The sequence below is a fragment of the Micropterus salmoides genome, unplaced genomic scaffold, assembly GCF_014851395.1.
Source record: "Micropterus salmoides isolate LMB-PRFRI ecotype aquatic unplaced genomic scaffold, ASM1485139v1 Ms_hic_scaffold_14, whole genome shotgun sequence".
Taxonomy (NCBI): domain Eukaryota; kingdom Metazoa; phylum Chordata; class Actinopteri; order Centrarchiformes; family Centrarchidae; genus Micropterus; species Micropterus salmoides.
In genome coordinates, this window is record NW_024040485.1 from 7574827 (window position 1) to 7586609 (window position 11783).

The 11783-nt window shown below is 39.0% G+C and overlaps 1 protein-coding gene across 3 annotated transcripts; it reads right to left on the bottom strand.

Annotated features, from left to right (window-relative positions):
• Positions 1-2361: 2361 nt before the first annotated feature.
• LOC119901758 (leukotriene B4 receptor 1-like) lies at positions 2362-10595 on the bottom strand. 3 transcript variants are annotated; one of them, XR_005444247.1, is made up of 6 exons: positions 10147-10595; positions 7574-8168; positions 5984-6184; positions 5841-5884; positions 3952-4609; positions 2362-2493 (listed from the first exon to the last, which is right to left on the bottom strand). XR_005444247.1 is itself a non-coding variant. In XM_038717414.1 (5 exons), exons 2-5 carry the CDS (start codon positions 8147-8149, stop codon positions 4348-4350), a joined length of 1083 nt encoding a protein of 360 aa, XP_038573342.1. In that variant the 5' UTR covers positions 8150-8168; positions 10168-10594; the 3' UTR covers positions 2640-4347. The 3 variants fall into 3 exon arrangements, 1 of the variants encoding a protein (XP_038573342.1); XR_005444246.1 differs by having other exon boundaries at positions 10168-10594; XM_038717414.1 differs by lacking the exon at positions 2362-2493 and having other exon boundaries at positions 2640-4609; positions 10168-10594.
• Positions 10596-11783: the final 1188 nt, after the last annotated feature.

Sequence of the window (11783 nt, forward strand, 5' to 3'; positions counted from 1 at the left end):
CGAGTCAGACAAACACACTGAGCCATGAGACTTTTTGTTGCCGCAGCTATGCAGCTACCAGAATTACGGTGTTTCTGCCATTGCTTTACGTAATTAAACCACGGTTATGCTGCGTGGTAATGCGCAGTAGACACTGGTGCCAACAGGAAGTAGCCCTGTAGTAGTATTTTATTGGTCCAAAACTGGCTTCACTGCTCTCCATTTAAAGAGCCACTCCGAGGGTGGCTTCGTCCAGTAAAATACTGTCTATGCTTCAAACGAGCTGTTTTCAAGCAGTTCAGAGCAGAGTCTTCTGTGGGAGATGGGAACTCACTGGACTTCGGGCTTTTTCACTTAGCAAACCATGTTGCATGCACAAAAAAGATATATAACTCAATAAAGGAGAGGGAAAAAGCCAAAAAGCATAATACCACCTCTTTAACAGCCTCTCTTCCTTGTTGCGGTGGTGCTGGTCGGTCATGTTTAGGTGGAGAGACGAAGACCCATGTGCATGAAGCTGCATTTACGGTATATGTTCAGGTTTTGCATGAGAGTACATTGTTTATGTCGCAGTTAATTTATTTATTTATGTGCGTGTAGCTGTTTGTTGTGGTTATTTCCGCAGAGGATAATTGTTAGTTCGCTGCTTGTTAGCGCCAAACCAACCTCATGGTCTGTGCTAATGAGCCGAGCTGCTGTCTTATTAAACAAAGCCTGCATCCGAGTAAACGTATGTTTTAAGGATTTAAATTAATTTTGAATTAATTAGTAGCATAATCTGAATTTTATTTTATCGCGCTGATTGCACAATAAGAAGTTGAATTATATTTTACTGTGTGCAACTGACAGGCCTCAAAATGAAGTTTTAGGATGATCAAATTGCACGTTACACTTCAAATGGCACTATTCACTTCCTGTAAAATGAACATAGTTGATGGTTACAAACATAACCCACATGGATGCAGGATTTATTGCAGCAGTGTTGGGCTGCTTACATTTAGCTCAGTAACTAGAAACTGGTAACTGAGTTTGTTAAAATGTTGGGCCTCATTTACACAAACTTGTATTCTATCTTCTGATGGAGGCAAAATGCCACATGGAGATGCCAAAGCGGTTTATAATAAATCCCCTTTTTGTCCTGGATTATACAGTCAAACCTTGATGATGATTTACATGTGAGTCCGTGTTTCAGCTGAACCTCATGATTATTCTTTCACTGCACTGATGGGTTTGACGATACGGATAATAGTGAGGACTTTTAATTGTATTGCAAGTTGAGACTAACTTGTCATATATTCCTTTTTAGGATGTTCAGTGCCTGGACTGGATTTATCTTGATCAGGTCAGTATAGTCTGTAAATTGATGCATGAAGCTAAACTCTCAAAACGGTTTCAACAGTTTGGTATTAATGAACCTTTTTTGTCTACTGCTGGATCACCCCAGTTTGTTTGTTTTTTGTTGAAGCCTAAAAGGACAAAGCTGAATGTTGTAGGGCAAGTTTAAAACCCATAAGTATGATTTGCTTCTGGGAATGTCTTATCTATGCACATGAATAGGATCCAAATCCCTACTTAAACTAGTCTTGACACTGTATGAACTGTTTCACTGGTAAATAAAGTGTTATCAAGTGTTGGACTGTGTATTGTACATGCTCTTGTTGTGTGTTGTACATGCATTACATCTACATACAGATGATGTAGAAGCTGGTGTACAGAATATGCATTAGGTTCATCATAGTTCGATTTAAGTTACTAATAAGGCCGTTAAAAGGCAGTAAGACTGAGTTTTGAAAAATAGTCATATCTTCAATGAAAACATTGCCAAGTCTTTAAGCACAGAACATCATGTTTTGTGTGAAGTTGGTTATTTGGTGCCATCTTCAAAGATCTTAAAGCTGTTTCAAATATGTGGTTGTTAAAGCCAAGGGTTTTCTGTGTGCAGTTTAAATATCTGACCTTAATTTCAGCTTCATGGAAAAATGTCATGTGCTTTGAAAACAATACATAAGCACATAACTCTTTAAAATGACTAGTAAAGCTGAGACAAATTAAAATGTTAACATTTGTTATTGCATTCATGAAAAACCTCAGCGAAGGAGGAAACCAATTTAACCTTGCATGACACTAAAATAATTGGACAGAGTGCCTCAAGATTTAATGTAGGTTTTCATCATAAACAATCTAGTACAAAACGGAGTGCAGGGTGTGTACAAATACTGTACAAAATCTATGGCACAAAAAAGTACACTGGTGTTCTAAACAATGTTAAATGTCTGTATTTCTTGCAAATGCTAAATAGAAGTGTGTAAATATTTACAGTTGATACACAGGTCAGTTATAATTTACTTGTACCTGCATCACTGACTTCCAGTCAAACGTGTAGATCTGTACAATGAGAAGAGCGATGTATTGTCCTAATTCGCTTGAGGAAGTCTTCTCCTGTTCCGAATCTATCCAACACTTTATACAGGTGCTTCCACTCAATTCAGCCGAAAGCCTTCTCTTATGAAAAGCCTTTGTTGGGTCAGATGTGCGACCAGGCTGGTCCCCACCTTCACCAGCTTTATAAACTTTGTCAAAAAATACTCCATTAGCTTTCTATTATAGTCAATAAATTTGCAATCAAAAACTTCTCTGGAGACGGTCAAGAGTCGGCGCAAAAGACTTTATTCCAAAACAGGACAAATAAACCCATACAACATCCTAGCAGGTCGGAGGATGAAGTCCCTCCTATGTCTTATATATATCACTTCTGGGCTGGTTTGCCCCCTCCTTTCCTCATGATGAACTTCTTTTCCTCTGTTGTTGTGTTGTTTTTACCAATTAACACTGTTCCCCAGCTGTCATTTATTACTGTATTGTTTACTTTCTACATCTTTATACTACTGGATAAGAAGTTCATCATTTACATTTCAACTTCAGTCTCACCGTATTTTTTAAAGGTTATGCATGCTTAATTTGACACACAATTGTATTTTTTAAACAATTAATATAAGAATAAAATAAGAAAAGTTGCATTTTTCATTAATGCTTGATTTCTTACAGCATTCTTGATGTTATGCTGGCCGCTTTCTGCTTATCATCTGTCTGTCGTGTTTTTGACAATCAAACCCCCTTAATCAGTAATTAAGCATGTAGTCTTAATATTAGCAGATTAACACATCAGCAGTTCCTCATGTAATCACAACAGTAGATAACAGCAGAACGAAACATGCACTGTCACAGTGTCGGCAGATCTTGCACACCTGCAGCCTCTCCTATGGTCATAATCTACAGTAGATGACAGTTGGACAAGGCAAATCACCTGCAGCCACTTCCTGCAGTCATTCCTTCCACTCAAGGATCTGTTTCTGTGTTCATGACTACAGTTCACTACTTATAAGTAAAAAGCGAAGCTCATCTAGGTAAAAAGTAAATGATTAGGAATGATTAATGATTAATACTAATAAAATGGTTAAAATGATGATATAAGAATGATTACTTAAAGTAACTGATTAATGATAATAAAACTGATTAAAATGATTAACAATGATTATTAATATTGATTAAGGATAATCACTGATGACTGTGTCTGCAATGCCCCCCCTCTCTGTGTCCTGGGCATGGCCTCTGCTGATCAAGCGATTTTAACCAAAAACCTGACTTTGTGGAATAAGCTGGTGTCTCTTGTGCTGTGTGCTATAGACAGGACATTCTTACTGCATTGATGTATGTTTTGTAACACAATTTTCACTCATTCTGCTTCTACATTTTCCTTTGCTGGTGTTTCAGAGCACACGTGCTACTGTTACTGCCTCCGGGCAGCTAGACACAGAGAGGACCACACACTCTCAGAGCTATAGAGTTTCAGCGTTGTGATCTTAACTTTACACTCTAAAATAATACTTTAAATGATGCCAATGCAGACCACCTTCACTCTAGCAATTAATGATAACAATTTAGGCTGTAATATTCTAAAATAATTCTCAACACCTGCCTCCCATGTATAAAGCCGTTTGGGTCATCTTTCATCATGGACGGCAGTAACTCTTCAAGGCTTCTCAAAAAAGTCTTGCCTAAGATTTTGCTATCTGTTTTAAGCAGCGACATAGGTCTGTGGGAGTGATCAGTGTCCCTCTGAGAGATGGTGGCTAGTCTTTCTTTTGGAGGACTCCTATAGCATATCCAAGATTGGTTGTTTTTAAATTGATTAGAAATCTCTATAGGAAGCCTGTCTGGACCACTTTTCCTACAAAACACAAAACTTGACAGTCAACTCAAAGCTGCACAGAGAAAATTTAGGCTCAAATGTTGCTTTATGCAAAATCAACAGACTCCACATGTAGTTTAAAGTATTTTCCCTTTCAGAGCACTAGCACAAAGTTCATTTTAAGCTCTGCTCCCTTTTTGTATAGTAGGAGTTCCTGTGCTGTTTGCAGAGTCAACATTGCTGGTTACCACTTTGTCTTTACCCATGATCCGACTCTTTTTGTTTTCTGTTTGGTCCTCAAAGAGCCGAGCCATGAAGGCAAGGCCACTCTGCTTGATGTAGGACTTCCCAGCAATGGTGTAGAGGATAGGATTAGCACAGCTGCTGATGAAGGCCAAAGCCGAGGTCACTGCACGACTGGACTGAGAGATATGGTCCAAACTGCAGACAAACAGAAAAAGTTATGTAACTAAAATTAGCAAACTGGGTTAGCAAGCTGGCACTACAGTTCCAGCTGTACATACAGAGAAGATGAGCCAGTTTCCCCGTGGTCCAGCACACCAGCTCCAGACAGCGATCCACACAACTCCCCTGCTACTAGAGCTAACATCACAACAACAGTATGCCTCGGAGAACTAGAACGTAAGCTGAATGTCTGTGGTAAAGTCATTTAACGTTACCTGACACACAAATCATGACTGGAATAGTGTTGTGTGACATAGTCCGAGTCACTTTGTTTGTTTCCCATTTACAGAGCCAGGGCTGTGTACAAACACCCAAACATTTTGTTTCAGCACGCACATAGAACGAATAGCTAGCAGACCGTGAAGACATATTTGCTGAATTTGACAAAAAGACATGTATTAGATTAGAATGGCTTACCCCACCAAGACCACAACAACTGAAACATATGTTATATTTAAGGTTTTTTAACAATTAAATTGAAGATCTGTAGCATTCTTGGGAGCTAAACTAAGATCTTGCTCTAAAACTAACTGATATGTAATACTATAGGTATATTCACAGATGGATTACTGACCATGGGGCCAGGGGGCTTCACTTGCTAAATGTGAAAGAGACACATAGTGACCACAGAGACACGCAATACAACTACAAAGAGACCCAAAACAGCCATAAGATGACAAAAAACTACAAAGTGAAACAAAATGGTAAATGGTCTGTACTTGTATATCACCTTTCTGACCACTCAAAGCTTCACACTACATCATATTATATGTACACACTGATGAGCAAAGCTACTGCCAACAAGAAAACAGAAATGAACTACATTCTTCACGATGCATGCAACTTGGGGTTCAGTGTTTCGCCCACTTTGACATACAGAGCGAACCACCGACCTTCTGGTAAGTGGATGAGCGCTCTAACCCTGAGCCACAGCCGCCCCACAAAATAACTACAGAGAGACAGAAAATGACTACAAAGCATATATGATATGATGGCTTTTTTTGAAACGTGACATCAGGCAAAATCTAAATGTCAGGTTTTCTGTGGAACATCAGAGCTTGTTCCATCACTTTGTGTAGAAATGAATTATTAACTTATTAATGTTTCTGTAGTGCATAAAACAACCACCCAAAAGTACCACATGTCAATAAAAATAAGTTAACATTAGTTTGTGAGGGGAAAATGGTGAAAATCTTTGGTTACTCACTTTGTTTGTGTGATTGAATTGTCTGGGTAAGACGCAGCTGCCACCTTGGACCAACCAAAACATACTCAGCATTAATTCAAAATACCAGATCATTGATCTGAAAGAAGCAATGATTTAATGGGATAAATGATGCGCTTACACACCTGTATCATGTTGACAACATGGTACGGCAACCGGAAAAGGCCAGACATCACCACGATAGCCAGGATGAGTTTCTCGCTGCACATCGTTCGATGGAACTTGGTCTGCCTCAGGCGTTTCAGGATGAGGACGTAGCTGATTATGATGACTGTATAAGGAAGAATGAATCCCACCACTGTCTCAAAGGCATACTGAAACTTTACCTGCACACGGGAGGATAGAAATCAGATGTGCTCGCTGTCATAACTGAAAACATTAATGTATCTGTCAAACCACCGCTTTGAAACTTGTTCATGCATAAAACAAAGATAAACCTTACGAAAGTAAAGAAAATGACGAAACAGCCAACATGGGTATGATTTTTATATGATTAAAGGGTCTTTCAAATTGTTCTGTTGGTTCTTTTTGTTGGTGGAAAAAGTAGGCAATTGTAACACACTCAATTTCTCCTATCAGACACTTAATCTGCAGATGCTCAATAGGATTCTCTCTCTGCCTGTGGAAAAGGAGCAGGATCATTTCACCTTGGCAGAAGTTTTAAATGAAAGTAACTTTTTTGATGTGCAGTATTTTTCTTCTGGTGTCTAAAGTTTCAATGACTGCAAATCTAAACTTGCATACATTTTATCTCTAGGTTATTGATTAACGTTTAACACTAACAAATTATGCTTATATAGTTGTGGCTAGCGGGCATACAAGATTTTATCATGGCTGCAACAATTGTAACACTGTGTTACAATTAAAAGAAATGGATTTGTTCTAGTATAAACAAATCACCAATTAACATAGGCCAACATTCTTTGTATAAAATAGTGTGTTTTATATGTGTTTAACAGAAAGTGTGAATATTATATAGGCCCAAGTCTGCAAAAGTAAAGTTCCTTTCATTGTCAGTTTGTCTGTATAGTAGATAGACTTAAAGTAGTTGATGGTAAAAGACCCAGCAAAACCAAAGAGAATGACTTCGAACAGATAACTTAGCAGAGGATGCCTGACATCTAAAATAATTTGAACCATTTAAAAACTCTTATGTAACATTATTAGCTGTAAAGTAATTACTTTGAGGTAGCCTAGGCTTTTACTTGAGATGCAGTGGGTTAATAGTGGGTTATTTGTCAGTGTTAAAATTTCGTTGTAACACTAGTCTTGTTCTTATGAGTGAAAATATATCAATTGTATTATTAATTAGTGCACATATATGTTTCTTGTATGAAAAGATGACTAGTGTATCTCAAAGTAGTTTGTGAGTTATTAAGGAAAATGTAAAATATATTACAATTGCCCCGGTTTCCCCTACATGATTGGATTTAGGATGCTACTGCCAAAAAACGCTAATCAGATTTTTTTTTACAGTGATACATTTTCACTTCTATGTATGTATTTGTGTTTATTTGTGTTCACACCTTTGATCACCAGGCCCCCTCATTATGTGGTAGTTGTGGTAACTTTTTGAGAAAATCCACAGTAGCCTACTATGTCATTGCAAAAATGTATTCTTAAGTTTATTCAAAGCTAATATGAGACTTATGAGAATCCAATTAGACAATAAAGAAGATATCTTACATCCTTTTTAATGTTAAATGTGTACTTACATATCGAGACCGGCTGTGATGGGGCACACACACTAATCTTGTTATATTGTGCTTGTCTTTGTTCTTTATCACGTCTTGAAACACCAGTGAGGGAACAGAAAACACCATCACCAGCGGCCACATGCATATGATCACCCTCCTCACAATCTTCCTGCTGACCAGGGAGGACAGTCTACTCGGGAACACCACGGCCACCAGCCTGTGCACGCTCATCAGTGTGATCAGAAAGATGGAGGCGTACATGTTGGAGTTGCATAGGTAGAACACGCCTTTGCACATGACTTGACCAAAGACCCATGACCGCATGGCCAGGTAGATAACAATGAAGATGGTGAGGGCCATGATGAAGCCATCGGCGCACGCCAGGTTGAGGATGAGGATGGTGGTGACGGAGCGTTGCCGGATGCGCGCCAGGATGCTCCAGATGATGAAGAGGTTGCCAGGGACTCCCAGGAGGAAGACCAAGCCGAGGATGAGAGCACCCAAGGTCGTGGAGACGTCATTGCTCACAGGGTTCTCGTTACCATCTGTTTCATCGGCAGCGGTAGGCGTGGGGGTAAGATCCAAGTTGTTCATGCTGGAAGGAGTTTTGTTCCTGAGGACCAGTGACAAAATTAATTTGTTTGAATGAATGATTGAATTTAGTGTTTATTGTACTTTGAACTTGTGGGCACCTTTCTCATTACTTCTTGAGTATCTGTATCTCTATGATATACTAACTCATGAGGATGAGTTACTTTTTCTAATTTTATGAGACTTCGTTATTAAGTTGACAGAATGAGCTTTTGTACTTTTCTAAAGTATTTGAAGATTTACATCGCTCCTCCAACAATCTGTTTATCACTGCTGATTAATAAGTGTTATTGGGGCAGAGATATAGATAGAAGTCTTTGCTGGTTGGCAGTTTATCACCTCCAATTTATATGTCTAGCCTAAGCCAAGACATATATATCGCTCTCACATCAACCTGGTTCTGATGTCTCACTGGCTTACGATTATATTTAGATTTCAAGATCCTGGTCCTCATCTATAAGGCCTTGATGTTGTAGCCTAGCTTTTGGAAGGTGCTATATAAATACAGTTTTACTTACTTTCTCTCACCATCACTGATTATACATTTTTTTGTCTGTGGTAATGGATGCACACCTTTTTTCAATTTCTGATCGTCTTCACATATCTCTGGTGTTTCTGCACGTCTGTGTGATGTGGGCGGCCATTACATCACTCATATTTAAAGTTAACAGGAACAGGCAGGTACAAGCAAATGTTTCTAACTGTGAATGATGACAAGACGTATTAAAAGCAGAAAAAAGATGATGCCGTTTGGTTCTTTCTCTCTTCAGGTTACAGAGCACTATCTGAGCACACTACTTGTCTAAGACAAAGTTGGCGGTGGTCCGGACAAAAGGGTGCACCAGTAACTGAAGATCAACATTACAGAATATCATTCACCAAATGGAACGGTCCACACGCTGTTTCCAGAACTAGCTGTCACGCAGCCTCTAAAATATTCCCATCAGACCCTGTAGCCAACTCTGAGGCAGCATGTTAAAACACGTCAAACATCGGCAGGACTGCGTCAAAGAAGTATTTCAGCATAGTTTTTGATTCCCTTTCATTCTTTTTTCATGTTTGCCATAATTGCCTCTCTTCTTTGGACTTTTTCTCAGTGTCCCGTCATGGAAACCAATAACATACAGTGCAGAAGTCACAGAAGGTTGAAGAAGTTGAAACCCTGACTTGCTGAAAAGAAAAATTAAACATGAGTGATGTAGAGACGAGTTGGGAAACTACATATATGATCTCCGCAAAACCACATTTCCCTTTGTGAGAACAAGACATTTTTCCTGATTAAATCTTTATTTCCTTGCCTGGGTCCCACACAAGCAAACTTTAGTTTATTTTCCCCTGATAGCATACGAGAGTGAGTGAGCCAAACTTCCATCACCAGTAAAAAAAAAATCGACAGAAGTCAAGTTTAAGAAACACATTGATGCCGTCAGGTGGAAGCATTGTTTCACAGAAATGACTGTTCTAACCCGCAGACGACTGTGCTATCTGTCAGTTCAGGTCAAACCCCCCAAACTCTGCTAATGAAGACCTAATGTTGCAACGGACAACAACAATGGACAAAGTGCACTAAGGAGGAAACATCTGGTGTGATTTATGTTTAAATGACAAAGGAAAGGACTTTAAAAGTAATAGAAAAAAGTACAGCAAAGATATGATTTTGACCTTTTGGATTATTTGGGTAAAAAGCAAACAATCCAAAACCTGAGAAATGTTTGAAAAAAAAAATCACTAGAATACTCCAAACGACTTGTTGCTGCCAGAAACTCTCTTTGCCAATAAAGCAACAGAGATGGATTAGTTTGCAGTCCAAAGTTTTAAACTAATGATATCATAGGTTTGTAATAAATCTGCCACGTGTAAATAATCAAGTCAAGAAAAGTAAATTATTGTTTTAATACGGAAGGAAGAATTGGAAAGAAACACAGATCTAAAATCTGAGAGAGAAAATGAAGGAAAATTAAATCAACAAGAAGTCCAAAATCATAGCGCTCAGAGTTTACCAGGTGATGATTAAAACTGAACTTTCCGGGACTTGATGCCTCCCTGCGATGGATTCAGTTAGCCCGCTGCTGCTCTCCACGCTGTCCGGCTCTTGCAATGTCTCCCTTGCGTGGATGGTATGTGCTATAACACTGTATGCATGAAGCCATATTTATGCTCCTGGAAACATGTCCCAGTGCCAGGTATCAAAATGCATATCGGTGTGTCCTGCGGCACTTTCCCCTCTCTGAGTCAACTGTTGCGTAATCTGAGGAACTGAGGAGTATAGGTGATTTGCATTCTTGCACAAGTTTGCTGTGTCAGGGATGCTGCATGCACAAGTGCAAACAGGTACATAGGATGCACACACAGAAAAAGTCACTCACTAGTTCATGCAAGTCTCTGCCTCTGACTTCTTGTGAATGCTGTTTTCCAGGAAGCTCAAGGACTGAGTGACTGAGCAGGGTGTTGTATTTTATTTTTTTACCACAATCTATCCAAGGAAAGTCTGCTGAACGGGCATGCCCTTGTTCAGTGATGTCATGGCTCATATTCAGGCAGAATCACACTTACAGTACAGACTGGACGGAAACTGGACAATATTATCTGATAGTTATCTGTTACCCGGCGAGCAGCTGAAATGGTCTGAACATACACCAAAAAACTTTAAATTGATGATATAAAGACTTAAAGGGGAGTTCCCCACTGATTTTACACATCACTGTTTAAAGGTCTCGGGCACTGCTATGTGAAAGAAAGTTGTATAAAGGATGTTGTGGCTGCAGAGGGAGCTGTGTGAAATCTGAAAATGAGTGTGGAGTTGAAAGATGTGAGCTTACCTCGGCGGCCTGCTCCTCAACTGAGGCTAGCAGCTCCATCCACGGACCCATGACACTGGTGTGGCTAAAAATATAGTCGGCTTTGTCTTGTTGACATGGCAAAGTAAACAGTCCAACCATGTTATATAGCTATAAAGATTCTTTAGCAAATTAAGTTGTTCAAACGTAATAATTCAACCAGGAATAAATATTTATATTGAGTCTACTTAGCTTGCTAAATTAAGACATCAGAATTGGTAGTATTAGGGGCCAGGTCAGTCTGCTCATTAAGTAACCAAACATTTAGGATATAAAGGACAAAGACTTTTGACTCAGAGCTTCTTTTCCGGAGACAAACAAACAACTCATATTTCATCTCTCCATCTTTATCTCTCTCATCCTTTTTTTTACTGCTCTGATATGAACTTGTAAAGACTTGATTATGGTAGAAAAGGATGTGGTCTACCCAGCAGTGAAGGGACATACTGTAACTCAAGTACATTCCTTAGAAATTTGCTTCAAATTTTGAGGTACTTGTACTTCGCTTGAGTCCTCTCTTTACAAATTAAGATTGTTGCACAGAAAACATATGAAAATATACAAGTACATTGTTTGCACATTAGATTGATCAATCAGTCAATAAATTATGACTCATCAGTGTGTCAGGAAATCCAGTTGTGACTGTGTGATGTGTAACATTTTTCAGTGGTAATCTGTCTCAGGCTCTGAAAGCAGAGCTGACTGTTGAGGAAAGTTACAGTAAAGCTGTTCTGATATTTCACCACATGAAGGCAACACATCCACATGAATTGTTGTTATGTTCCTCTTCTTCCTATTAA

Bases quoted from the DNA above. Each gene is read 5' to 3' on its own strand.
- LOC119901758 (XM_038717414.1), bottom strand. From the start codon at position 8,149: ATGAACAACTTGGATCTTACCCCCACGCCTACCGCTGCCGATGAAACA. The intron at 6,185-7,573 runs GTAAGTACACAT...TCCCGTGTGCAG, and splicing joins ATCACAGCCGGTCTCGATAT to GTAAAGTTTCAGTATGCCTT. The intron at 4,610-5,840 runs GTGAGTAACCAA...GTTTGTCTGCAG, and splicing joins AATTCAATCACACAAACAAA to TTTGGACCATATCTCTCAGT.